At 51.8% G+C, this 27,966-nt stretch overlaps 1 protein-coding gene across 2 annotated transcripts; it reads left to right on the top strand.

Moving 5' to 3' along the window:
- Positions 1 to 27,966, top strand: GATA3 (GATA binding protein 3). 2 transcript variants are annotated; one of them, XM_081062434.1, is made up of 6 exons: positions 1 to 184; positions 9,773 to 10,401; positions 12,680 to 13,216; positions 18,431 to 18,576; positions 22,797 to 22,922; positions 26,752 to 27,966. In XM_081062434.1, exons 2-6 carry the CDS (start codon positions 10,161 to 10,163, stop codon positions 27,034 to 27,036), a joined length of 1,335 nt encoding a protein of 444 aa, XP_080918560.1. In that variant the 5' UTR covers positions 1 to 184; positions 9,773 to 10,160; the 3' UTR covers positions 27,037 to 27,966. The 2 variants fall into 2 exon arrangements, with proteins under 2 accessions (XP_080918560.1, XP_080918559.1); XM_081062433.1 differs by lacking the exon at positions 1 to 184 and adding an exon at positions 9,122 to 9,352.

Below are 27,966 nucleotides of genomic sequence, written 5' to 3'. Positions count from 1 at the left end.
GTGGGAAGGATGCACATCACCCAGGTTTTACTTCTTGCTGGAAGCCTGCGTGAGATGCAGCCGGGGCGTTGAGGGCTGCAGCAGCAACAACAGTGGCCAAGTCTGCCTGTCATTTCTGCCTTCAGATCTCCGGCAAGTCAGGAAAAAATAAAAAACAGCTGGCCGGCGAAAGTGAGCTACCCAGGTCAGTAAATATCGCTATCTTCTCTCTCTGACTCTGCACTCGCTCTCCCCGCTCCACGTGGAGAGAATTAAAAGGAGGTCTCGACTCCACAGGGGTGGCTGCCCCAGGGAGAAAGTGAACTAGACCCCAGTCCTATTGTTCTTTCTGGTCACTGGGAATCTCGGGCTTTCTGCAGTGACCTTGGGTGAGCATGGTATGTGCATGTGTGTCCTTGTTTGGAGAAAAGAGCTAGTAGAACAAGGCATGTGAAGAAAAGAAAAACTACACAGAAAAATAAGAGATGACCGGCATGCTTAGGATGGGCCCGACACATTTTCCACTGTAGGAGGGCAGAGGATTGGGGAAAACCCCATTTGCGGAGAAGCAGGGCAGCCTTCTCCCAAAGGTGGCCGCAAGGTCCGGGTGTCAATTTCATGTTTATTTCCCTCTGCTTACAAGTGTGTGTTTAGGCTCATTGTCTCTGCATATAATTAAAGAATCAGCTGTGCCGCTGTGAGATAAAAGTTAGAGCCCAGATGTGTGGGCATCTGACATCCCCCTGGGGGAGCTGGTAGCGGGGTGCCTGTGCTTCCTGGAGCACCCTGAGATGGGTAAGAAAGCCCACAGCCTCTGTGAGCGGGTGCCCAGGGTGATGGGGAGCACTAGGGCCACAGGGGACAAGAATTCTACTTTCTCCTGGGACATTGGCCCAACAGGCCTCCAAGAAGTCATTCAATCAGAGACAGTTCCCAACCAAGACAGAGAATGGTTAAAATGCAAGGGAGGTTGAAGGAATCTGGGCAAGAGAGTTGCTTTTATACATCTTTGCCTCCTCTCAGATACCACAGGGTGCTGAGGAGACTGGCATGGGGTGATTCCGTCCAGGGCACAGGAAATGACTCAAGCTGGCAGGATCTCCTTTGGTTTGGTTCCCATGTTTCCTGGTCCTTTTCTCCTCCTCAGTCAGCCTCATTTACCGGGGATGCCAGGATTGTGGATGGGAGGTTATGAAATTTAAAGGGACAAATAATCAAGTAGCATTTGCAGCCCTTTCATCCCTTAGCGGCTGTGGCAGAAAAGGTGTTGTGTGTTGGCTGTTGGTTCTGTGACAGGCTTGGGGCAGGGAGTCCTAGTGAGGTGGGTCGAGTAGACCCAGGTGTCTGGAAGTGAGATGCTTGCAGTGGCTGGTTGTGGGAGGGGGCTTACCATGAAAACTTTTTAACGTTTGTGTGATTCTGAGGCAAGAAATTGTTTTCTGCCCATTTGAATCTGGGGCAGGGTATGGTGTCCAGGTTAGACAGACCAAGATCCAGGGGGGCTTGGGGGCCCATTATCGAGTCCTACGTGGGTTCAAGCAGGAGGCCCCGCTTCCAGCTTCCAGCCAGTTGCCTTGCAAAGCCTGAGGTTCCTGGCTTGAGAAGCCAGCTGGATTCTGAGGATACGGGTGAGTGGCACTGAGTATACAAGCCCAAGGACCCGGCAGGCCAACCCTTGATAACTACACAAGATAACTCCGCCAGTCTTGGGGACTCAGGGTTGGGTCGGTCTGTCCTACCGAAAGCCCAGACACAGGGGAAGCTGCAGTTTCCTTTATTTGATGTTTCCACTGGCCTTTTTGCAGACGATATGTGAGGTAAGGGGGATTGCAGTAAAGGGATGGGAGTGGGTACCCTTGGGCACTCATTGGCGGAACCTCTCCATTTGGATGCCGCCAGTCCAGGGCTACAGAGAGAGCCTGGGGGAGGGGCGGGTACGTGGGATCCGGGTGGCTGAGAACCCGTTTTCTAGAGGTTAAGGCAATTTGTGGCAGGAACTGTTGGATGCGCATTAGTGATCCTGGGCATTAGTGATCCTGATAAGCGTCTGAAAGCCCGTGTTCTCTAACCATTTCTGGGCTGCACTGAAATGGTGCCTCATTCTCCGTGTCTGAGCCCTTTCACACAGAAATGTGCGTTTCTTTCGTGGAGTCTTTGTGTCCAAACCAAATATTCCTGATCGCCTCTTTTTCTTGATGGTTGGAGTAACCGGAGAGAGGTTTCCGCGATTCTGCCAAGGCAGCCCCGGAACTGGAGCCCGAACCCCCCTTTGCTTGTGGCGGCTGGACGGAAGGCACTAGAGGTGGTGGCGGTAGGTGCGGCCGTGGGAAGGACGAGAAAGAAAACCGTCCAGGAGCTTGAGCCGACGAGGCTCCCTGCGTGTCAGTCGCCGCGGGTCCGCAGGCACACGTGTGGGATTGCTGTTTCGCTTTATATAATAAATTGCTGGGGGTCCACGAGGTGACGGGCGGCGGGTCTGGCGGGCAGAGGCTGCGGGCAGGACGCCATCCCTCGGGGAGGGGCACGCGGAGGGTGGGAGGGTGCGCGCGGGAAGGCCTCTTTACACCTGAGCCGGGCAGATTCACGCGTGTCACGACCGGGTCTGCGGCGTGTCCAAAGGAAGACGAGAACAATTCGTGCATTCTGGAGCTCGCCTCTACTGTCTCCCGATCTGAACGAAATCACCCTCCCGCATCTTCCGTCTCCCTGTCGTGAACTCCCGTTTCCCTTAAAGCCCACTGTCGATTGTCCAGCAACACCCACACCCCCGTTTTCTGGTTAATCCAGAGAAGTAAAAACAACAGCCCCGTGTTAAAGCCCTCTTACTCCTGAAATGCCAAATTGAGGTGGCCAGAGGAGAGTCAGCCGAGGCAAGCGCTCGGGGCTCTGGAGATGGTGGCGGTGAAACGGCCGGTGCCAAGCCGGGAGGCCGAAGGCCATGGGAAGTGGAGCAGGTGCCCACGTGCACCCGTCCTCACCCGAAAAAAATGATGCGGCCTAGAGTTCACATGGGTGAATCCCGCATGCTGACCTCTCCCCTGGCTGCGGTGGCGGCTCCCTTCCCTGAGTCCCAGCTGCTTCAGCGGCCCGAGGACACACCAGGAGGAGAGCCAGGGTCCAGACGCGCGAGTCCCTTTCTAAGAGTCACTGGGGGCAGGATCAGGGGCCGGTGGCCACGAGCCACCACAGCGACCAGCCGGAGGACCTCCACCACTTCCTTTTCTGTGTGGCTTCCACCTGTCCCCTAAACCGCCAAGGCCATGAGGGAGGGAGGGTTACGAGGTGCGCCCTTCCTCCAGAGTGACTCGCATTCCTTTCGACTCACCCTCTAGGGGAGATCTTTCTCTCCTGCCCAACCCCAGGGCTCCCGCATTGCAAGCCCCCCGCACCTGTGCACTGTTCCACTACAAAACAGAAATCCCCTGCCCTTTTCCTCCCCTTTTCCGCTACACCCTACCTGCCCCATTTTTATCTCGCTACAATCAGGGTTTTTCTCAACCCGGGGGGAAGAGGGTACTGGCAGAGGGAGGGCCAGAATCCCTGGAAGCTGGAGGGCCGGGTCTAGAGGTGGGGCGAGCGGGAGGGGTAATCTTCGAGCGCATCTCCTCTCTTTTTGACGCTCCACATTTCTCGCCTCTCCTCCTGGCCTGGGCGGGTCTCCTTCCGAGTTTTAATCGGTGATAGATGAATAAGCAAAAAAAAAAAAAAAAAAATGTGACTCAAACCACACACCATCCCCGAAGCGATGGCTCATTTCCCAGGGCAGGTGGACCCTGGGCCTGGGGCTGGTGGGCGTGGGAGCCCGGAGGAGGGTTGCGCTCGCGTCGCTCTTTTCGCCTGAGTTCCCGCGGGTTTCCCCTTTGACGTTTCCACCTCCAGCATCTTCCCTTTGCCAGTGAGTTTTGGGGTCCCCTTTTTTCTGCGTTCCCCTAGGTCCCTGGTTCGCTGTTTCTTTTCAAGAGAACAACTAGCACTGCCCACACTGCCTGCTTCTTTCTAATCGCCTTTTGATTTCGCTTCCCACTCTGCATTTCAGTTCATGCGGGAAAGAGAAAGGCGCTTGGGTGGGAACTGCACAGACAGAATGCAGTACGTGTTTAACCTGCGCGGTCCCGGGGTGCCGCTCGGGAGCGGGCTTCCCCGCTGTTACACCCGCGCAGCCCCGGCCCCGCGGTGGCGCCTTGGGCCGTGTCCCCGGCGTAACCCTCCCGTCGGGCAGCCGGCGAGCTGTTTATACAGCTTTACCTGTGCATTCTCGTATCCAGTAAAAATCGTCGCCCCGCCGCGGTAACCTAATCCGCGGGCCAAGGCAGAGGAGGGGGTCGTGAGGCTGGCTCAGTGGAGAGGGAGGTGTGTACGCGCCAGAAGGGGGTTCTCTGCTTTGCCCCTCCTCCCCGATGGGGAAGGAAATTGGGACTCGGTTCGAGAGATCGAGGTGGGAGACCCAGGGCCAAGGAGGAAGGAGACTGGTTTCTACGTCCCTGTCGTCTGTGCTTTTCTCCTAGCTCTAACTGGCAGCGGGGACACGCGCGTGGCCGCAGCTCGGACGCGTGCTGCCAGCAGGCGCTGCGGTCCCGCGGGCGCCCCGCAGGGCTAGCGAGGCCCAGGCCAGGATTTCCCCGTCTACGACCAGGACCTGGTCGCTCTCGCCTCGCTTGCAACTTGCCCCGTTAAAACTCTCACACCTAAGACAAAACCCGCAAGGAAGGGAGCCGGCACTAAAGCAAATCTTGGCTCCCATGCCAGGCTCTTCCAGAGTTTCCTTGACCCGGCAGCAGCCGGCGCAGGGAATCGAATTAAACGCCTCTTGGAGGTTATTGTCTCTCGCTAATTGCTCCAACAATGGCCACTATTAAAGTGGAGACACCCAATTAAAGGACCCTTGGGGCCGCGCTCGGCTCCCCGCGACGAACCGGCCGGAGCCTGGGGATTTACAGACCGCCGGAGTGTGAGCCGGGCTGGTACGGGACGCCGGCGCCGGCCGCGGCACCTCTGGCCCCCACTTCCTCCCCAGACGCACAGCGACCGCGGCCAGTTCACACCATTTTTATTGACCGATCGCAGCCAAGGAAGATTGATCGAGCTGGAATGGGAAGGGATTTCTCCTCCCCCAGCCCCGGCTCGCCAGGGCCTCGGGGCTGCGCTCCGATTTCTGGACTTTGCTGTCGCCCTGCGCCCTCCCCGCCCCCAGCCCTGCAGGTTCCCGGCTTCATTTCTGTCTTTAACTGTGAGGCCGGGTCCGCCCAGGCCGGCGCCGCGGCTCCGGGGGGAGGGACGCGGCGGCGCGGCCCGGCTCCGCTTCTTTTTCTCGCTTGCAAATATTTGCTGCCTCGCTGGAAATCCGACTATTTCGCGCGCGCTCCTCTTGCAAAGTCCTTAAGTAAACACGCTCAAATGACCGCCCCAGGCGGCCGGAGGCACGCTCACTCCCCCTGCACCGGATTAGTAACTTTATGACTCCGACCCCGAGGCTCGGCTTTTCTGGTTTCCCTCCGCGGGCAGCGCGCGGGCGCCGGGGGCCGCGGCTCCCGGCACCGCGGAGCTCGCTTGGACGCGCCGGTCGCCAGGCTCGGGTGGGTGGCGCTGGCCGCGTGAATCTCCGATCTCTGGGCCCTGAGACCCCAGGGGTGAGCCTGGGGGCACGCTCCTCCCCTCTGCGCCGCGGGCTCGGGTTCCTTCGCGGGACTGAGTGCCCCCACTTCCATCCGGACGGAGTCTCTGCGCTCCCGGGAGGACCGGTGGGTGGGACCTGTACATAGGCATGTTTTTTCTTCCTTTTTTTTGGGGGGGGGGCTGAGTCACGGCTTACCCCAACCAAGAAGAGAAAGTAAGGCTCCATTTCTTACCCTTTCCCCAAGAGGGCACACACACCCCGCTCAACTTGACGCCTAAAGCAGCCGCCTGGAGGCCTGGCGTTGCACATAGGCCAAACTGGCTCCTGCCGCCACACAGGGACTCGGCTCCTGGGGGGTTGGGGGTGGGGTGGGAGGGCGGTGGCTGCGTCGTCGCTAGCTCGGCTCCCGCATACTTGCCCCTAGGGTCCCAGGCATCCAGGTCATTCGCCGGCCCCTTACCCTGGTGAGGGAGGCCTCGCGCCCTACAGGAGCCCGGGGTGGCAGCATCCTCCTCGGTCTCCTCCTGGCTTTCTCCACCGGAGCTCCGCGGGCCGCTCCCAGGGAGAAGGGGTTCTTGTAGACCAGGCCCGGGCCGGGGTGCCTGGGGGACGGTCAGGTCTGCAGGAGGGCGCTGAGCGTCTCTGCGGGAGGCCAGGATCAGTTCTGCAGACTACTGCAGAGAGGGAATCAGGACCACCTTTCCGCCCCCCCTTCCCCCGGCCTCGAGCCCCCTCCCCTCCCCCGCGCCCCCGGAGGAGGAAGCCCGGCCTGCATTTGCCGGCGAGGCGGGTCAGGCCGGCGCCTGGCCTAGCCCAGACCCCCGCAGCCCGGCTCTGCGCCTCAGGCCACGCGCAGCAGCCTCTCTCCGGCCGCGCTCCCTTCCCCCTTCCTTCCCCGTGGGTCCCGGGGCCGACCGCGGCCCTCCCTCCCCGGTATCCCCCTCCCCTCCTATTCCCTCCCCCCCGCTCTGTGCTCCCGGCTCTGGGGCTGGGCCCGTGACGTCAAACCCAGTGTGGCGTCGGCGAGACTGGCCGGCGCGGGCCATCAAAAGAGCAACGTCCTCTTTCCCAATTACCCACTGTCAGTACGGGAACAGGGGCGGACCGGCTGGGAATTAAATGTTAAATACCCCCTACAGGCTGGCTCCATTATACCGGGCATCCAGCCGCAGCCCCCCGCGCCTCTCTGCCAGCTCCAAACCACCCAGACCAAGAGGGGCCTTCGAGATCTTTTATTTTTCCAAGGTGGTTGGGGATGGGCGGGGGCTCCCCATCCCAGTGCAGCCCGACTTGGTGCTCGTGATTTAATTAAAATGAATAATGCCCCCAGCCCCCAGTTCTGTGCGTTATCAGAGAGGCGCCGCTACACCGGAAGGCCTTCTCACAAATCTTTTCTCTTTGTCTTTTAAAATCGTTCTCAGCCTCAGAAGTTAGCATTTTCAAGTCATGGCGTCGGCAGCACTTCTCCCCGGAGAAAGGCTCCCTTTATCCTTCCCGGGCTTCCCGGTCTGGGAGTGGAGGACCGCACAGCCACGCGTGGCTTGGGACCGGGGTCTGGCGAGCATCTCCCCGTCCTGGACTGGCGCTTTTCACCTTTTCTCTCTGCTTCCACCCTTAATGTTAACCTCGGGACTTTTAGCAAAAATGTGTGTGCGTTTGTCTGCCCTTGTTTGTGGAGTAGTTTCCAGTGAATGTTAGACAAATCTAAATAATTAAAAGGTTTGGAGAGCGCCGTGAGCAGGAGTAGGAGAAGCTGGCAGCTTGACTGGCCCTAGAGAGAAGTGGTCAGAGAAAAGGGAAATCGATGCTCCTTTGCCCGGCCGCCCAAATAAACGGGGACTAAACGGGCTCAGGGGAAACACGGGTGTGTGTGTAATTTAGGGAATTTCTTCCTGTTCCGCATCTAGGAATTCAACCCTGATTTCTAACACACATCAGATTTAAGAAGATGGAGACTCAAGAGAAGCTCTAAATCCAAAATCGAGAAGATTCATGTTTCCACTACTTTCTCCAAATACGTTTTACTAATCTTTTTGCAAAGATTGTGTGTTAAAACAAGATATTCCCCGCCCCCCCGGGCAAATTAAGGCTGAATATTGATGTTTTTCCTTCACCGCATGAAAGGAATCCTACAGACCTACTTTTAGGGACGCTCTCTTCTAGGTCGAATTTTTGTATCTGTAGGGAATTTTGTGGAGTATAAAGAGGAAATAATGTCTTCAATTCAAACAGAACCGCACATCAAGCTCAGTACCGTCCGTGGGAAAGCCTACGGGAGAACCTACACTGTCTCCTCGCACACATTGCCCTGGGTGAACAGGGGGTGGAATCTGAGTCCTCTTTTCCCGCCTGACCCTTGTGCGCCCCAGCCGCCTTTTCAGGCCGCGCAGCTGCTGGAGCCTTAGCGCCGCTAGGGGATGCAGTGGCTCAAAGGACCGAGACGGGCCGTGGAGGTTGGAGCCCGCGGGGTCGACCAATCGCAGCACGGCCGCAGTCTCGCCCGCTGATTGGCCCCTTCCCGGGCCCGCCTAGCCCCGCCCCTCGAGGGGCGTCTCCGAGCAGCGCTCCCTCCGCCCCGGGCTGTAGGGCCCAGCAGTGCGAGTCCTGAGTAGCTGAGGGGTCCGGCGAAAGTCGTCACCGCCGGGCTGGGGGGTCGGTGAAGGGGGCTGGGGAAACACGCCGGGAGCCGGAGTAAGTAGGGAAAAGTTGGGTACTTGGAGTGAAGACCTGAGTTCCTCTTTCCAACCCTTCTCACTGCACTTGGAACTAGTCTTTTCCCTTCTCTCCTTTTCATCCATCAGTGTTGTCACTTAAGTCAAAAAGCACACGTCGATGACAAATATTAAGTCTGGCAAGGACAGCTGCAACAGCAGAAACGTTTCATCTGAGGGGCTTGTTAACGCAAAAAGGCTGGGGAGCATGTTGACAACGACCCCCCCAAATAACTTGGACATTTCAATCAAAGGCATATCCCTCTGGCCGGATTCCTCAACCTCCTAGGCAATTCTCTCGAGAGGCCAATCTCAAAGTACTTTGACATTCATTTTTTTCTGATCAGTTTTACATGCACATAGCCCCAAATCAATAAACTCCTTAACACCCTTCTGGATTGAATAAAAAAAAAAAAATGTTTGCTCATTGTAGAAAGTCTGCAAAAGCAAGGCTGCCTGCAGAAATTAACTTTATGAATGGGGCAGGCCGGTTTCTCCCGCACGGAATAATCCACCCCGCCGGAAAGAATTGGCAGCGGCGGGAGCCTCATTTAAAGGGCCAGAGCGCGAATTCCCTCCTGTTGGTCCCCTCTGCCCCCACCCCTGCCGCCTCGCCCACCCGCCCCGCGGCCCCCAGCCCGGGCAGCCCTCCGGCGCCCCTTCCGGTCTGTGGAGGGGCGGGAGGAGGGGCGGGGGTGAAGTCCTGGAGCGGCTTTGGGTTGCAGTTTCCTAGCGCTAGGGAGCCTGTCCCCTCCTCGCCAGCGCCAGGCTCCTCCCTCTCGGCGCGGATGACACTAGAACCTCCTTAAGTTGCGTCGCGCCACAGCTGTCTGCGAGCACTGAGCTGCCTGGCGCCGTCTTGATACTTTCAGAAAGAATGCATTCCCTGTAAAAAAAAAAAAAAAAAAAATACTGAGAGAGGGAGAGAGAGGAAAAGAGAGGGAGACGGAGAGAGCGGGAGACAGAGCGAGCCACGCAATCTGACCGAGCAGTTTCTGCTCTTCAGGTCACACGCCTCCTCTTCTCCTCTCTGCTCCTGACTACCCAGGTTGGTACGGGCGACTTTTTTTTTTTTTTTTTAAGTTTGATTTGGTTTCCCTTTGCATTTGGGAAAACTTTAAAAACGTTTAAAACGCAGCCCTCCTCTTTTGGAGAGTTTCTAGAGGCTGGAAGAAAGGTCCCGGGACCGGTGTCCCGGAGGGAGGGAGCTGTCGTCCGTGTTGGAAGGGCTCAGTCAGCCCCGGGCTCCAGGGAGAGCCGGGCTGTGGGGATGTCCTTGGGAGTCGGGCCCTCCCCGGCGGCGTCCCCGTTTTCCGAGCTTTGGAGGAGGCGCGCGCGTTTGCGTGTGTGTGCGTGTCCCTGTGACCCGGCGCGGGCCGGCGGCTCCAGGGAAGGTGGTGCCTCTTCATAAACTCAGGTGCCAAAGTACTTAGGAGCTCATCCAGGTTTCCCCTTCTCTCCGTTGCAGGTGACCCGAGGAGAAACTCAGCCTCGGAGCCGCTGCAGAGGAGCCTCGCCTGCAGGATTCCAGCGGTCCTCGCCATCCCCAGCCCCCGGCTTTACAATTTGGTTCCCCTTTATCGTACCTGTTTTTTGGGATTTTTTTTCTTGCTCTTCTTCTCTCGGCTAAACTACCCCTCAAAGATATTTTTTAAAAATCTCATTTGCTCACCTTTCCTTCCCACCTTTCCCATTCCCCCACTGAAAACAAATCAGTAAACGACCCCCGCTCCTCCGACGGCAGGCGCACCTGCGGAGCCTCGGAGCCCCCACCCCCCGACCTCCCAGCCCGACCGCCCTCCCTCTCCACGCGCGGGTTCCGGGCCCGGCGAGAGGGCGCGAGCGCAGCCGGGGCGATGGAGGTGACGGCGGACCAGCCGCGCTGGGTGAGCCACCACCACCCCGCGGTCCTCAACGGACAGCACCCGGACACGCACCACCCAGGCCTCGGCCACTCCTACATGGACCCGGCACAGTACCCACTGCCCGAGGAGGTGGATGTACTTTTTAACATCGACGGTCAAGGCAACCACGTTCCGTCCTACTACGGAAACTCGGTGAGGGCCACGGTGCAGAGGTACCCTCCGACCCACCACGGTGAGTCCGCCCCAAGTGCGGGGACCCAGGCGCGACCGCCCCTGCTGCCCGGGCCCGGGGGGGCAGGGAGGTACCAGGGGTGGGGAGACCCAGCCAAAGCCCCCAAGTGCCGTTAGTGCTTCATTAAAAAAAAAAAAAAATTAGGGCCCGGAAATGGGCGAGGAAGCCTTCTCGATCATCAAGAGAGTGTGTTTTTAACAACAGTCGCAGAGGCGCCTCTCCCGGCTGGTGTCCCCGGGGCCTGCTCTCACCTGGCGGGCGCCTGGCTGCAGCCCTGTGTCCCCGCGCGGCCGCAGGTCGGGGCCCTCCGAGGGCCCAGGCGCCGCCACCGCTCCGCGGCCGGGCCCCAGCGCCGGCCCGACCCGACTGCGACTCGGTGCCTCCAAAGGGCTTGACTCTCCCAATTTTCCCATAATTCTTCCTCGGGGGCTTCTGCCAGCGAGCCTCAGTTTGTTTCTCCCGCACAGTTTTAGATAGGCCCGTAGGACATTTTTATTCATACCCCTGATTCTGAGCTTTCCCCAAAGCCAGTGTATTTGGTTTCTAGGCAGGTCTGCTGCCCCTTGGCTCTGAGGAATGGAATCCTATCTAGTGCTTGAAGGGGTTTTGGTGGAAAGCCTACTGTCCTAGGGTTGAGACCTAAGCGGGTTTCCTGGATTCCCGGTTGCATAGAATTTTCCTGCGGCTTTGCTTTTAGGTTGCCTCATCGCTGCTCCTCGCCACTCGGGCTTTACTCTCTGCTCCGGCCTACAACAGTCCATTAGGCTCCCAAAGAAGGTTGGGGATCCAAGAGGCTTCCTTTCTAGGGAGGAGCGAGAGATTCCAGGGGCCTTTCCTTTTTTTCTTTCTCTTTCACCTGGAGAAGTTTGGGAGAGTTCTGAAACGTTAAAAAGAAACCCAGCCCTGTGCAGTTACGGGGAAAGCTCTAAGGCTTCCCAGCTGTACGTGTGTTCCTAAGCAAGAAAAAGCTGCTAAGTTTCAGGCGGAGCAAATGTGTGGCTCGCTCAGTAACCCCCGACTGGGGTCTGCCCATGCCCCCGACTTGGAGCCGGCTTTGGCGCCGAGGACAGAGCCCCTCCGGCAGCAGGCGTCCTCCGCACTGCTGTCACCAGGTTTAAACAATTGTTTCTGCGGATGGGGCGCTCTTTGCCCTTGTTCTCTGCAGATCAGCAGTTAAGTGGAAATGCAGTGGATGCAGGCTTAATATTATTTACTATACTACTTCCTGCATAATATGAATCTTGACCCTTGGTGTTCAGAGAACTCTCCTTCCCTTCCACTCCCCTCCCCTTCCTCTCTCTTAAGATTTTAGTTTCAGTATTGTTCTTAATGGTTAAATAGAACGTCAAACGTTGGGGCAGGTACTGGATTAAAAGATCAGTAAGTGTATGCATTTGAACTTGCAGTTTGAAAGTGCCCCTCACAGAGTGCGTGGCCTTGTTTGGGTTGTGGCTACATAAACTGGAATTTTGTGTCTCAGGGGCTCAGGTGAAAAGTCACATATCACACTGGTAGAATCACACCTTTCAGGGCATCTGGGGCGTATTTTATCTTCTTTTATAGGATTTGGGAGGGTGAGACAGGCATCCCAAGTCCAGCCTTGGAAACTTGCTCCAGTAGTCTGAGAGATTAAAATTTCCCTGCAAATCCCATTTCAGGCCTTGCCAATCATGAGCAAGCACTGAAGTAGGGTTACTTGGAGGGAACCCTAAGAACCCCCTGTCCTCTGTTCCCAGCCCTGTCCTTCCCGCTCTGGGCACTGGGAGCTGCTGGCCTATCTGGGGCTGTGGAGTTTCCTGGTGTTGAGAGCTTGTGAGGCCAGGCTCACCCCTTCAGGCCTCGTCATTCACAGCTGACTCTCTTATCAGCCTTGCTGGGGTTAGGTCTGGGATGGGGACACCCGGCCATTGAAGAAACCAATAAATCAAACCAGCTTCTAGAGAGGGTCCTGGGGGATGTGATTTACAAAGTGTGTCTTGGTAGGCCAATAAGCCAAGGGGCCCCTCTCCGCTCCATGGCAGCGCCTCCTGGATGTCAGGCACAGGTCCCTCATTCTGCAGGAATGGATGGCACATTTGTGTGGGAGAGAGGGGTGAATTGTGTGCTGGCCAAGGTACTCCTGGGAAGGCCTGGCTGAGAGCGGGCCGTGGAGCCCAGGTGCCCGGTGTTTGGGATTTTCCCGACAGGGAGGCTGGGGTGGAGGGGAGACTCCCCAGGTGGACCTGAGGGCCTGGGGCTGCTCTCACTCGCCTTTCTGTCTCTTGCCCCTCTCCCGCAGGGAGCCAGGTGTGCCGCCCGCCGCTGCTGCACGGCTCCCTGCCCTGGCTGGACGGAGGCAAAGCCCTGGGCAGCCACCACACCGCCTCGCCCTGGAACCTCAGCCCCTTCTCCAAGACGTCCATCCATCATGGCTCCCCGGGGCCCCTCTCGGTCTATCCCCCGGCCTCGTCCTCCTCCCTGTCGGCGGGCCACTCCAGCCCGCATCTCTTCACCTTCCCGCCCACCCCACCGAAGGACGTCTCCCCAGACCCGTCCCTGTCCACGCCGGGCTCGGCCGGCTCGGGCCGGCAGGACGAGAAGGAATGCATCAAGTACCAGGTGCCGCTACCAGACAGCATGAAGCTCGAGTCGTCGCACTCGCGGGGCAGCATGACCACCCTGGGAGGGGCGGCGGCGTCGGCCCACCACCCCATCACCACCTACCCGCCCTACGTGCCGGAATACAGCTCCGGACTCTTCCCGCCCAGCAGCCTGCTGGGGGGCTCCCCCACCGGCTTCGGCTGCAAGTCCAGGCCCAAGGCGAGATCCAGCACAGGTAGGCGGCTGCTCTCCCCTGGGGTCCCTTCCCCGCCCCCTCCGCCAGGGGACCTGGGGCCAGGGAAATCCGGAGCCAGGGAAACGGAGCGCAGTCTGGCCCCTCAGGGGACCTGGGTGGTGTTCCCGACCCCTCTGAGATTTGATGTCTTCCCATTCTTCCAGCGGGAAAGAATGAGGTGTGTCTCCCTCTCCTTCCAGTCTTCAGAGCAGAGGACAGTGGGATCTCATTTAAGGAAAGACACAAACACGAACACAAACCGATCCTCTCCTGCCTGCCAGGGGGGCCTTCTGGGTTCTGCCAGAAGGTTACTCACTAAGTAACCTTTAGTGAGTTCGGAAGGCCAAATGGAAGGCGAGGGAATGACTCTTTAGTGTTTAATGCTAAACCGAAACCTCCTGAAACCTAAACAAGCCCAGGTCCCTCCTCTGACCCTTCCTGGCCTCTGAGTCCCTTTGACTGTTCCTTTCGGCCCAGCTCAGAAGGGTCATGCAGTCAACAGAGGACAGCCCTTTTTACAGACCTGTGTAAATAATAATATATATATATATATATTTGCGGGGGTTAGGGGGAGGGAGAGACCCTGGCAAAAGCAGCCAACATATTCTTTGCATGGAAAAGGGGGCTCTCGTAGTAAATTCTGGGAAAGCAAGGTGGGCTGTGCGCTGGGAAACAGCTGCATGGAAATCAAAAGTCACCTGGGCCAGTTACCTGAAGCATCTTCCAGTGCTCACAGCCCAGGCAAGGGCAGGAAGGCGTCTTACGACATATTTCTCGATTGATCTGAAGCCAGAGGAGGTAGGAAGGACTGAAAAAGATCCCCAGGTGTGTGTCTCTGCTTCCTTTCCTCATCCTCTTGCAAAAAAGCACACCCTGTTTAACAGCGCTCTGCTTGTTAATTCTCTTGGTATAGACACTTGCATTTAAAAAAAACCTACACAAAATACGGTTGCTTTAAAAATGAAATGATCCACCACCAATTTTGTTTCTAACCGAAGCAGTTGAATCAAAGAATCGCAGATTCTCTGAGATGAGATTTAGTTATATTTTTAGAGATTAATTTTGTGAATATCGTTGAGTCTTCTTGGGGGTGTGTGTCCATTTCAGGGTGGGTGACTCTGTCTGGTCTATTCCAACTGTCCTGCCTCTGCCCTCGACCTATGGAGAGTCTGTATACCAAGAAGTGGCAAAAATCACTTGTCGTTTATGGGCGAGATGAGCCGTCTTGAAACAACAGAGTTGGCAAAACCCCGGTTTAGAAAACATCCGAGGGAGGGCTCTGAGAGCCCAGTGACCATGAGATCAGTTTTCAGGGTTTTTTTTTCTTTCTTTTCTTTTCTTTTTTTTTTTTTTTTTTCCAGGGTGACATTCACTCCGACTGCCTGGGCAGGACTGTCTCTATTTAGTTGATGTTTTAGCTAATCCAATTATTTTCAGACTGCTGCACGCGACAGTTGCATTGTTTATCCCGCGCCAGGAACTTTAATAGAGTCCGGATGCGGTTAGGCTGACAGAAAAACTCAGACCTGTATGTTCTGTACATGAAAGTCGGCAGAGGGAGAGGGAGGTAGGCTGGCTGGTGGAGTCAGAACAAGCGAGAGGGAGAGTGGGCTAGGAAAGTGGCCTGGCAGCCTGGTCAGGGACCAGGCTGGGGCGTGGAGTGGAGGGTTCCAGAGAAATGGGGAACAGCCTTTCGCAGAAAACCCCAGGATTAGATCAAGGCGTGAGGGCTGATTGCAAAGAGAGCAGACCTGTGCCTTTTGAGGTAGTGATGGCATTTTGTTTTTTTAAGTTCTCTTTTTCTGGTAGGACTAAAAGTTTTGGGGGAAGATCGTGGTATCTGAGGCTGCTGTGGTGGTTTTGTGTTGGGGGAAGGGACAGAGTTGACTTTTCCAAAAGCCTCTGGTTTCTTTGCCCTCATTTCCGTGTTTGATTTCTCCCCCTCTGTTGTGCATACCTTCGGCCTCTGGTTTAGTCTTTTCCTTTCTCGCATCTCCTTCCTTAAGACTGCACATTTGGCGGGTGGTGGTGGGGCGTGGGTATCCGCGGTTTCCCCAAACCAGAACCAGGGGCGTCTATATACCTATTTTACTTATTTATTTATTTTTTTTGTTGGGGGAGCAGAGGAAAGGAGACGATTTAAATTTGGCTTTTTTACTTCCTCCTGTTATTCCTTTCTCACAGTCAAAAAACCAACGGGCAGCACACCTGGGCAGTGAGGGGGCTGGGACTTTTGGGAGTGTGGAGCGGGGTGGAGAAGTTTCTAGATGCCTTCTGTGTAAAGAGGGTGGAAGTGGTGGGAATTCTTGAGGAGGGGATTCTCTTGGTTTTAGTGGTTGCTTGTTTTTTTTAAACCTCTTTGTAAACGCACTTGCTGAAGGAGGAGACAACAGAAGAGAGGGTTGTCGCATTTTGGAGAAACGGTTGAAGCTGTGGTTAGGGCACCTATTGCTTTTGTAACGCCAGCCGGCTGTCAGAGCTGGGATATATCTTTGCAAACAAAAGACAAAGACTTTTGCAAAGGGCCATTTCTTAGCTCTCCACGTCCTGTGGGCATCTCGCCCCACCTTCCTCTTCACGACCTCCCACCCCACCCTACCCTCTGCCCATTCTGTCCAGCCCAGTTTCAGGATTTCAGTCGGAGGCGAAGGGGTGTTTGAAAATGGCTGTTGCATGTCAAGAGGCCTCTCAGCTTTGTGGTTCTTGTCACCTAAGAGAGAGGTGTCGGTCTGAGCAGCTCATACCAGGCAGTGAGCGAGGAGAGGGAAAGAAAGCAGGAGACAGTCAGGGCCTCTATTAGGAAAATTGGTTGTTTGCTGAAGTCACAGGCTAGAGGCAACAAGGAGAAAAGAAAAAAAAGTAAGAAAAACCCACACAAGGCAATCACAAACTTGCAGAGTGAATCAAGACAGAAAATTGCTCTACTGAGCAGAGCCTTGCTGAAGAGGCAACCATTGCTAGCTTTTAAGGTCCCTCTGAAAAGGAAGCTGTCATCCTCCCCACCGCCTGACAAAGAAAAGGAAATCAGACTAATCGCAGTCAGGCTGGGAGATCCCCCAGCCCAGGGTGCCTAGGAGCAGGGCAGTCAGCCCTGGTGCTGGAGGAGCATGGAACCAAGAGACCTCACACCCCAAGGAAGAAAGGGACAAAGTGGCTGGGGACCTGAGAGGCCCCTGTCTCGGCAGGATGGGGAGTGGGCAGCCCCAGCCAGGACAGGCCAGCGTCCCCAGCCCCAGAAGGAGCTGATCTAGCGCCCACTTGGGGCACAGACCCTGCCCACCTCCTGGCTCCAGCAGCCCCTGGGAGCACCTCACCCACATGCCCCTTCTTTCCTTCCCCCATGCCTCGCCCACATCCACCAGCCACAGCCCACAGGCTTGGACCCCAGTGAAAGGTGTCTTGATGCAGTTCAGTCTAAAGCCTTTTTCTGAGGACCGATAGATGCTGTTGGGTCCCTGGAAAGTGCTTATGGCACATAAGGGCCACATGTTTGTAGATAATCGCCGGGGTTCTCAGGAGGCTCTCTGTACACCCTGAGTTAAGAATCTTTCCTGATTTCAGGTTAAAAAAAAAATCTGTCTTAACTCCTCACCAATTTTTTCTTTTGAAAAAAGGAAAGTGGACCCAAAACTATTCAGCATCGGCATGGACTCCAGTGTGAAAGGAGGCAAAACCCTTTCCCATTTCCAGAAGTCCTTTTCTTTCCCCTGACCCTGCCCTGGAGAAAACACAGGCTCACAGGTGTAAAGCTCCCCAATTTCCAATTCCCACACACTTGATCTGGGGGTGTCTCCAAAGGAGGGACAGGCGCTGGCCCCAGGGCAGCCTTGCCCCTCCTGTGGGGAGTCACGATTTCTGAGCTCCGGTGTGGTTCTCCTCCCCCAGACCATCTTCTGGTAGTTTCCGGTTAGCTGGTTAATCTCTTAAAACAAAACAACCTTTAGGGGCTTCTCTTTTTCCCCTGCCATCCTGCAATCCTCCTTCTCAGTACCCTAAAGAGAGGGAGACCCTGTCCCCACTCAGGCCTCCTCTGGGGGGTCCCGCTAGTGGAGCCACTGGCTCCTGCAAGGTTGGGGACCCACAGATGGATGGAGCAGGGGCTCTTTGGGGGGTCCTGTTTCGGGGCAGCCAGGCGGGGAGAACAGGCACCCCCCCAGCAGCGGGACAGGTTCACCAAGAAACCGTCCTCCTCCTGTAGAAGTTGAAAAGCAATCAGTAAGCAAACTCCCCGGTGTCCTAAAATGGTATATTGAGGGTCGGGCTCCTCCCGCCCTTGGAGTGAACGCTGACTGAACCTGGCCTGGCCGGTTTTTTGTTTATTTTGTTTGTTTGTATTTTTGGAAAAAGAGCAACTGTAGGCAGGCTTTGGTTAATCAACCGACCAAGACCTCCCTCCACCCTCTTTCCTACCTGGCCTATTCTGCTGAGCCTTTGCCCCCCTCTCTGCCCCTCCCACCCTCTCTTCTTTCCCTTTCCCTGCCCCCCCATCTCTAGGTTCCTTACCTAAAGGTGGCACTTTAGTCCCTGTCACAGTGGCTGGGCTGGGAAACTGGAAAAACCTTTTCTAGAGAGAAAAAGGATAGTGGAGAAGGAGAGGACCGTGCTGGGTCATCACCTGTTACTTGCCAGACAGGGGCATTTCTAGTGCTATTGTAAAATCTAAAGTCCCGTCCCCGTCCCCCCAAGTCCCCCCAAATCAATCGGCCAATTGGTCAATCTATGTATCTGCGTACTATCTGTTTATCTATCTCACCATTGATTCATTTTTCCTTTCTCCCCCCACCCCCCTAATCTTCATTATTTAAATCAATCTGTAGGGATAAGAATGGGTCACCTTTGTTTTCCTTTGAGCGGAGTGAGTGAAATGTTCAGTTCTGCCTGGTTGGGGGCTCGTTTCCTCGGGGGAACTGAAGTTCAAATGTGCCTTTGTCCTCCTCCCTTTGAGCAGGCCCAGGATGAGGTTCTGCAAAGTATCCCTGGGCCACTTTCCTATGTACGGGTTGGGCCAGGAGCCAGTCACCCAGTGACTCTTTGCAGGTGGTTGGGAGCCACCTTCAAGGGAGGTGAAGGTGGGAAAGTCCCCCAAAAGAGGGAGAAGAGAGGGAAAAAACTAGTTCTCCATTTGACTGTCATTCCCTAATTCCGAGGGGAGCGCTGGCAGCTTCTCTGTGAGCTTTTCTTCCATAAGTGACTTATGTGTGGTCTTGTTTCTAGAAGGCAGGGAGTGTGTGAATTGCGGGGCAACCTCTACCCCACTGTGGCGACGAGATGGCACCGGGCACTACCTGTGCAATGCGTGTGGGCTGTACCACAAGATGAACGGACAGAACCGACCCCTCATTAAGCCCAAGCGAAGGCTGGTGAGTCGTCTTGGGGAAGCACTGACCCAACACTAACCATTTGGTGTTTTTCGTTTCCTCTCTTCGGGAAGGAGAGCTTTCTGCAGGAAATTGGCAGGACAGCTCACAGTCATGTCGGCTTGCTTGGGAGAGGTTTTTTCTTCTTTCCCTTTTTCAAATTTGATATACTGAAAAGCTCTCTCTCTCTCTCTCTCTCTCTCTCTCTCTCTCCCTCTCTCCCTCTCTCCCTCTCTCCCTCTCTCTCTCCCTTCCATATTTCTTAACTCATTTATCAAATTTTTAAGGGTGCTGATATCTGGGTTATCAAATATGAAAAGTATTCCCTAACCAAAGGAGTACTGAAACAGGGCCAGGACCACTAACGTAAGATGCATTGATAATTACTGCGTGACAGGCAGAGAAAGTTATAATCTGAGGATGGATGGTCCCAGGCATCCCCCATAACTTGCTCCTAAAGGGGTAGAAGTGGGATCCTAGGCTGGATGAATGGCGTGTGCCAATGATTTAAGATGGATGGGGCCGGTTAACGGGATTTCACAAGCCACAGCCATTCCACCTAGTGGAGTTTTTGGTCTTAGGAACTGAGGACTTCCCACAGGTAAGTCCTGTGGGAAATAGTGTGTGAGACCTGGCTTGCCTTCTGGTGTCACCCAGCATTTGGTCCTAAATCCCCTTTGAACTACTATCGCTGGGGTGATGGTTTTTCTCCCCCTTCTTTTTTCTTTGTGAAACTTCTTGACCCTTCAGAATACTCGGGAAAACCTGACACTGTCAGGCATTTATGAGGAAAACTAGCAGGAAGAGTTCATTTGTCAGCGTGCCTTCGGAACCTCAGGCCAGCTTGAATAGCAAGTGGATGTAACAGACAAATAAAAGCAAGCTCTGCAAATGATAACTCTAACCACAGTCAAGGATCAAAATGCTTTCTGTGGTGACGACATTCACCTCGTGGAGAGGGGAGGAGGGGACTTTCCCCACGCAGTTTAATGGATGAAGAAGCATCCCTCAGATTCTAAGGGGGGTGGGGGTGGGATCCAAATCCTTTCTATTCTTTTTGAAGAATTATTTGTCTTCCCCATCAGATTTGAGTGCAACTCACCACCTTTTACATCCTCTTCAGAAGAAGGAAAAACTTTCTAGGGATGAAAATGCCCATGTGACTAATTTTTGGCAATCCTCAGTCTCTCGCTTTTTTCTTTCTGATCTTTGCCCCCTTTTCCAACTTTCTCAACCTCCCCATCCCCATGCACTTTGGTATTTTTTTTCCTTTCTCTCATGTGCAAAGCTGACTTCCTAGGAAAAAGCTGCCGGATATCTGAGCACTGGAGATAACTCATAAACAACAACTCAGCTTCCCCAACCTAAACATCAAGATGTTTGAACATATCAGAACAAGACGTGTTTGAAAAAAAAAATGGCTGGAGGTGTTAGCACAGAATGAATATGATCACACCACAAAAGAATGTTCTGAATCACTGAAAACCTGGCCTTCTTTTAAAAAAAAAAAAAAAAAACAAGAAAAAGAAAAAAAGGAAAAAAAAAACTAACAACAAAAACCTTCTTGTTAAGAATAAGTCATGGTACTATTACAATTAGGCTTTTTTTTAAAGGTAGAAGTAAAGAAGGAAAAAGAGGAAGTAAAGTCTCAGACTATGGGCTGATTAATGAGCAAGGGTGTATCTGACATTTTCTTGGGGTTTCTTTTGTCTGGGCAGATTGCATAGGAAACTCCACTTGCATTTTATATAATTTTGTCTTCATTCACCTTTCATAAGAATTCTCTAGACTCTGAGTAATAATCACTCTTAATTCTAGAGTTCATTGGCTGCCACATTTTAAACTGTCTTTTCTATCTTACTCATCTGTTCTGGGTGGTTTTATATATTTAGTTCCATAGAATTCATATGCTCCAGAGAGAGACTCGGAGCACATTCAGGATTTTTAAATTAAATTAAATTCTTTTTAGCCCTTAGATGCATTTGACCTAGAACTTTCTTTTTCTTCTTTCCTATTATTTCCTGTCCCTTCTTTTCAGCTCCGTCTCTCCATTTTGCTATTTTTGTTTTGCACATTTGCAGATACACTGAAGACCACCCAGCCCATCATGTAGCTAGCTAGCTAGCTCCTCCGTCAGATGAATATCTAACACTAAATAAACTCGTGCAGGAAATAGAAATGACTGACGGGAAGCGCCATAGAATTTTTTACCCCAGTGTCGCCAGGATTTTCATATGTCTAACAACCAGCTGAGTTAGCTTGGTTTATTAATGGACTTTGTCTCCTGCTAGTGAACCAAACAGTGTGGCTTTGAGAGGTTCTGTATAAATTCGCATAAAGTCTGTAGACCGGAGACGTATTCTGAGCCCGATTGTATTTATGTTACTGTCAGTATACTGTGAAGGATGCGTCGAGAACCTCGTCATTTGGAGCTCTGATTTTACCGGTTGGCCTGATGTGCTTGTACTAGGCCTTCCAAGTTGTTGGGCTGGGAAATCTGGTGCCCGAGTAGATATTAGTCTACTATATCCAAGTGTTTCTTTTAAAGAAAAAAAAAAAGTACAGGAAGATAATAATAATCACATAATAACATAATTGCCCAAACCATTAAGCTCTGATTTAATGTATTATTTTCTTCCCAAGAGTACAGAAGAAACAGTTATTTAAGTCTTAAACGATCACCTTACATAAAGGCAGGTGGAGGTTAGAGACAGCGCTTTTGGGCTGTGGTGAATTATTTTCAAAATGGACAGCCAAAAAGTAAAACCTTCTCAATTATGATAGATAAGGACTGTTTTTAATTTCCAGTTTCTTAGATGCAGAGAATAAAGAATTACTAACCCTCCCGCCCCCCCCCCCCGCACCCCCCAAAAAAAAGTCTCTACTATTTAAGCCTGTAGGAAGGAGAAAGCCTATCTGCGGAACAATTTAGTGGCTTGGAAAAGAAAGGAATCAGTCTGCTTAATTCAGAATTGCCACTGGGTTTTCCATACCTGGCAGGTTTCGGTCTTCAGCCCAACTTTTTGATTGATAAAATATTGATGGAAATGTGTAACACGATCACTGCCGTTTCTGTTCCACACTTTTATAATCACCCCAGAATTTTTTTGATCAAGATAAAGGCCAGCTGAAATGCCTTAGGTAATATTTCTGAGTTCAGCAGCAGGAATAAGTTTGTCGTTAGAAATTTCTTTTTATGTTGCAGGGGGTATGCTAAGGAGTTGAGAGAGGTGGACGTGAGAGGTGTCTCAACTCCCATTTTCTTTCAAAAGTTTTTCAGTTTAGTTTTAGTTACAAGCAGGGACATAGAGAATAGGCCCCCTTATAAATGTGTGTCAAAAAGTGAAAGGCAAATAATTTTGCCTTTTAAAAGAAATGAAGGCAGTACACAGGCAAATAATTAAACTTCAGGTGGAGGCCGACATTTGACCTGCGGCTCCTCTGCTCTGTGAACAACAAATAGGAAATACCTAATTTTCAGAAGGTGGAATGAGATGAGAACAGGAGGAGGGGCTGTGTCCCTGCTGAAGTCCAACGTGCCTTCTTTATAGTTTGTCTCATTAACTAAAAGCCACCTAAACAGAATGAGGATGGTGGTCCCCATGAGTGACCAAGTCTGAAAGCAGACATTCTTATTCCGTGAGCTCTCTGTTCTCTGTATAAGCCAGCGTTTCTTTATTTATAAAGATCTCTAAGGGATCTATAAGTGCGTTTGGTGCTTGGGCTTGCTTTTCCTTTGCTGTTACTAACTGATGGCCGGGAGCCTCACTGAGAAGTGATATCTGAGCAGATGCCCTTGAAAAAGACCTCGTGGGCCTGGCGAAGGAGGCTACTGAAAGCCTAAACTGGTCTAATTCATTCAAAATTGCTGCCCATAAAAATCCAACATCTGGAGAACTTTGTGGGATGGCGCAGGGGCAGAATTAACCTCAGGAGGTGGTGTGGGCTTTTGAATTCCCCCGAATTCTACCCGGGAGCCGAGTGGGCTGGACCCTGACCACTTGGCTGCAGGCTGACACCCTCCTCTACCAGTCCATCAGCTATAATTTTCTTCTTGAGGCTGCTTTTGGGTATCTTTCTTACTTTCATGTGGGCCACTTGCTAGTTTTGATTTCAATGATAATTTCTTTCTTTTTGTTTTTTAATATCTGTCTCTGTAATTCTGAAAACACATTTAACATTTGTTTTGATTCCCCCACCCTTTCCCTCTCCCCACTTCGCAGTCGGCAGCAAGAAGAGCAGGGACGTCCTGTGCTAACTGTCAAACCACCACTACCACTCTCTGGAGAAGGAATGCCAATGGGGACCCTGTCTGCAACGCCTGCGGGCTCTACTACAAGCTGCACAATGTAAGTGTCACGGGGACCAGCCTCACCGTGTCCCTGGCTGATGATGTGCCTTGTCAGCCTTTCCAGATCCCTCTTCTCGGTTTGCATTGTCCTCCTTTGGGCCACAGAACCAGCCTCCTGTAATCAATCAGTGTAGGAAACTGCTATGTACTATGTAGTCTTGCTGAGAGCAAAGGGTTCCAACCGGATGTCCTGGCCCCCTTAGTAGGCATGGAAAACACCAGAAAACAGTGCATGCCATACAGCGACCCAGTATGCCTGGTGGGCCCGGTCTGGGTTCTTAAAGGAAAAGAATCTTCCCCTTGGAAAACAAAAAAAGTCACCAGCTGTATTTCGACGTTTCCTTGCGGTTTATACTTATTGCAAAAGTGAGAAAGAGCGCGGAGAGAGCGAAAGAGATAGCTAACAGATTGTAATGCATGGCACACACATTCTTGAAGCTAAGAGGACTGAGCTTCAGTTACTGAGGGGGACAGTCTTACCCTGTGCTGTGAATTTTAAATGGGTTCTCTGTATAGACGACATGAGATGACGTGTCCAAGAGATTTCATCTGCTGGCTTTTCCTAATCAGCAGAGAACTGAGAAAAGCTGCACTGCGTTTCCTTCCTCTGTGTCCTATCATCAGAGTGATAATGGCCAGCCAGGCACCTAGGTTTAGCTCTGTCATTTCTAGTCTTTTAATTTGGGGTCCACCCGTGTAGCAATGTCTTTACCTTAAAACTTCCCCCCCTCCAATCAACTCTGGCTGACAGGCCGTGACCGAATGAGGTCTGAAGCATGCCTTAGTCCCAAAGAAAGAATTCTCACCTCTCTCTCGCTATCTCACCTCTTCGTCTCTGTCTGATTCTCCTGAAGTCTCTTGGCCAGTCTAACTTTGGCAAAGTCTAGGGCTGAACGGGGAAAAGGCAGAGCTTTTTGCTCACAGCCGTTCTGGCAGTCACCTCGTCTTACCCAGGAATACCTGGGAATTAGGGAGGAAGCTTTTCTGGTTACATTTCTCAAGTCACAGGAGGACTTCTGAGGGTAACCCAGCATGCTGTTCCGGTTTTCCCTTTGGGGAATAAGTTGCTGGGATTCCCAGGGTCCCTGCCTTCGGTGCCATCCCCTCCTGATGGGACACCTGAGCAGTGCCAGCCCTGATAGAACTAGAGTCTTCCTACAGTTGGTCCTTCTCCCATAGATCCTTGGACTGTGGTTTATACACGTTTATCAGCAATGAAACCCAAATCCCATTTTCACTTTGGGGAATTTACCTGCTTACTGTGTAGAGATAAACAGATTTGTGATTAAAATCTGGAAGATTTGGGGCATTAGACTTTATGAGCTACCCAGTCGTCGGCACAGCCTATAACATTATTTTGGGGTTGTAATTTATGGTTTACAAAGAACTTTCATGTTACTTCATTACACTGGAGCCTCAAACAGTCCCATGATGTAGACAGGGCAGAAATTGTTTTTATTTCTGGTTTACTTGAAGAAGTTATGACTCAGAGAAGAAACGTGTGCAAGGGAATGGGGCTGATGAAGTGGAAGAGGCAGGGCCGATTTCAGAGTGGCAGAAGGCTTTCCTGGGCAGCATCAGGACTAATAGGGACCAGTGGAAGGTACATGCTTTAGATAGAACATTTTAGAACAGACCCAAGTTCAATTTAAAGCAATGAGCTCTTTCCTACTTTCATGGAAGTATAGGAATTATGGGACACTCAGCAGCTATACATATCTTTGACTACTTAGCCACGATGTGATATGATTTCAGTTGTGTCCAATCTAAAAACATATATTTCTGAAGAATATGAATTTCTCATCAAATCAAATAAACGTCAGGGAACCCTCCTCACTGCTCTGTATTCTTTATTAGCTCCTGACTTCAGGGCTGGGCTGCGGGGGAGAGAGAAACTTGCTTATCAAGAGTGGTTTTTCTGTCTTTGATTTAGTAAGAATTCACAAAAGGATGCGATCTGTGTGTATTTAACAATAAGAGATAATAATCCATTAACATTCTCATCGTGTTGTATTTTGTTCCGCCCTTGTATATGTATGCCATAAGTTAGTTCCTTTCTGCTTATCTAGGTGTTTAGATAACTACCTATCTCAGTATCAGTGTGTCTAGGTGGTGTTGGGACTAGTTATCTGGGTTTGTGTGGCTATCTGTGTAACTAGATATTATATTTAGATACCTGGCTATGTGTATCTAGATATCCGGGTAAAGAGCTGTGTGTCTAGACATTATCTGGGGGAAGATTTGATGTGACAGTAGATTCCTATCACCTCTGTCAGCTGTGCCTTTATCTTGATTATAACTTTGAAGAAGGAACCCTGAGATGTTCTTTTGGCAACGACCTTTTAGCTCTTCTGCCCTCACTCACGCTGCCTTCCTGGCACAAGGGGCAATCAGGTCCACTGTGAGGTTCCATGCTCGCTGCGTGGTGACCTCTCCCACCTCAGCTCCAGGAAGCTGTGTGTTTGCTGCGCCCAGAAGCATTGTCAGCAGCCTATCCCTCTTGATCTTTGGAATTCTCTCTTCCTTAGCTGTCCTTTGCTCACTTTTGGAGGAGACAGGTAGATCCTGTAGTCATGACAGCCTCTTCCCTTCCTGCACCCTTGAGGACCCTGGAGGGAGAGGATGCTTTTTTCCCAAGGAGCCAGGAATGACTGAGACCCTGACATTCCCTTCTTGAATTACTTTGCCACGTTTCCCTGGAAACACGGCCAGATGTGTGGTTTGCTACATGGGGCCGATGGCTGCTGTTGCAGTTATTCTGATTCTGACTCCTTGTGTTGCGTGGTCTCTGTGGCTTTGTAAGGCCCCCTCTCTTGATTTCCCGCCTTCTGTCCCCCACCCCAAAGCAACTGTATTTTAAAAATAAAACCAAAGAGTCTTATTGAGAGTGATGGTATGCTGTTTCGAAGACTGAAGACTAGTGATCTTTTTGTCTCTTTAGTTCATGCCCGGTCTTTGAATTTTAGAATGAGTACTTTCATGCTAGCACAGTACTTCGCACCCCTATGTGGTTATTGAATACTTGCTGATTGGTTGTTCTGCTGTGTGTCTAGTTAGAAGTGGATAGTCAGAACTAGGTGGAAATTGCAACTTTCAATCATTGTAGTTGTGACATGGGCAAGACAGATGACCTTTTGGGAAGGCACGCTGTATTAAAATAAGACCCCAGAACACACAAATTCCTGGGGAAGATTTGCCAGCACCGCCCATTGCAGAAAGGCCAGGTAGAAGAGAGACAGCCAAACACGAATTCAAAGAGGGGTGCCGTCCTCGTTTCTTAAGGCAGTTCAACCTGAACACTTCAGACTGGTGGCGGTGACAGTGCTTGCAAAGTCCCCGTATGGATTTCAGACCAGTAGACAAAATGTTTTTTCCCTTTGGAAGATTCCTCACTTGCATCCATTTTCATGAAAAATTCTAGTGAAGTAAGACAAGTTATCATATTTCAGTTATCAGAGAAATACGGTCATATTGGGTGGGTCTCTAGAATAAGGTCCGTGGGAACGCCAAGTTCCCTGAGGCAAAATTTCCCGCAAATAACTGATGCAGATGGACAGAATTAATAACCTCTGCTGGGAACACCTTACCTGTCGTCTCTTGGTTTCTGAAACTGATAGAGACCGACAGTCAGAACTCTGCTGCCGACCGAGCCTGCCAGACTCTGGGTCCCTGGGAAGGAGGCAGGAAGAGGTGGGAGGAAGGGGCCCCCTGAAAGCAGATCCCTGAGCTGGGGCAGTCAGAGGAACCCATGATGGGGTGTGAAAGCCTGCACCATTTCAGAGCCAGCAAAAAAGTAAAAAAAAAAAAAAAAATTGATCTTTGTTTAGATTAACAGACCCCTGACTATGAAGAAGGAAGGAATCCAGACCAGAAACCGAAAAATGTCTAGCAAATCCAAAAAGTGCAAAAAGGTGCATGACACTCTGGAAGACTTCCCCAAGAGCAGCTCCTTCAACCCAGCCGCCCTCTCCAGACACATGTCTTCTCTCAGCCACATTTCACCCTTCAGCCATTCCAGCCACATGCTGACCACTCCAACGCCGATGCACCCGCCATCCAGCCTCTCCTTTGGACCTCACCATCCTTCGAGTATGGTCACCGCCATGGGTTAGAGTCTCTACTCGACGCGTAAAGGTCTCCAGGCGAGAGTCCCTCCAGCCCCTTCTGTGTGCATTTTTGCAGGAGCAGTATCATGAAGCCGAGAACCGATGGATATCTGTTGTTTGAAGGCAGAAAGCAAAATGATGTTTGCTACTTTTGCCAAGGAGCTCACTGTGGTGTCTGCGTCCCCAATCACTGAATCTGGATCCCATTTGTGAATAAGCCATTCAGACTCATCTTCCCTATTTAACAGGGTCTCTCTAGTGCTGTGAAAAAAAAATGCTGAACATTGCATATAACTTATATTGTAAGAAATACTGTACATTTGAAGAAGACTATTGCATCTGGGTAGCTGTAAGGAAGGCATGAAGGACGCCAAGAATTTTAAGGAATATGGGGAAAATAAAATATGGAAATTAAGAAGAAACTAGGTCTGATATGCAAATGGACAAACTGCCAGTTTTGTTTCCTTTCACTGGCCACAGGTGTTTGATGCATTAAAAAAAAACAAAAAACAAAACAAAACAAAAAAACCAAAAAAAAAACAACAAAAAAAGAAACAAAAAAAAAAGAAAAGAAAAAAGAAAAAAAAATGTCGTAGGCAAATCATTCGTTCAAAGCTGTGGGCCTCAGCATAGAAAATTCTATCCGTTCTGGGCAATCGTGTTAACACTCACATATTGCCACTAAGGGTTTGACATAGCCTTTTTCCAGGCCTACATGCTGTATGAACACGTCCCTGTAATTGTCGTTTGTATGTATAATTCAAAGCACCAAAATAAGAAAAGATGTAGATTTATTTCATCATATTATACAGACTGAATCGTTGTACAAATTTATTTACTGCTAGTGTTAAGATCTGCTTTTTTTTTGTTTTAATATTTTCCTTCTCTCTCAATTTATGGTTTAATAAACTAGATGACATTCAGTTGATCTAAGGT

Source organism: Rhinolophus hipposideros (genome assembly GCF_964194185.1).
Source record: "Rhinolophus hipposideros genome assembly, chromosome: 1".
Classification (NCBI taxonomy): Eukaryota; Metazoa; Chordata; class Mammalia; order Chiroptera; family Rhinolophidae; genus Rhinolophus; species Rhinolophus hipposideros.
Note: the sequence above shows the minus strand (reverse complement) of the source record. Positions and strands in the feature narration are given on the sequence as shown.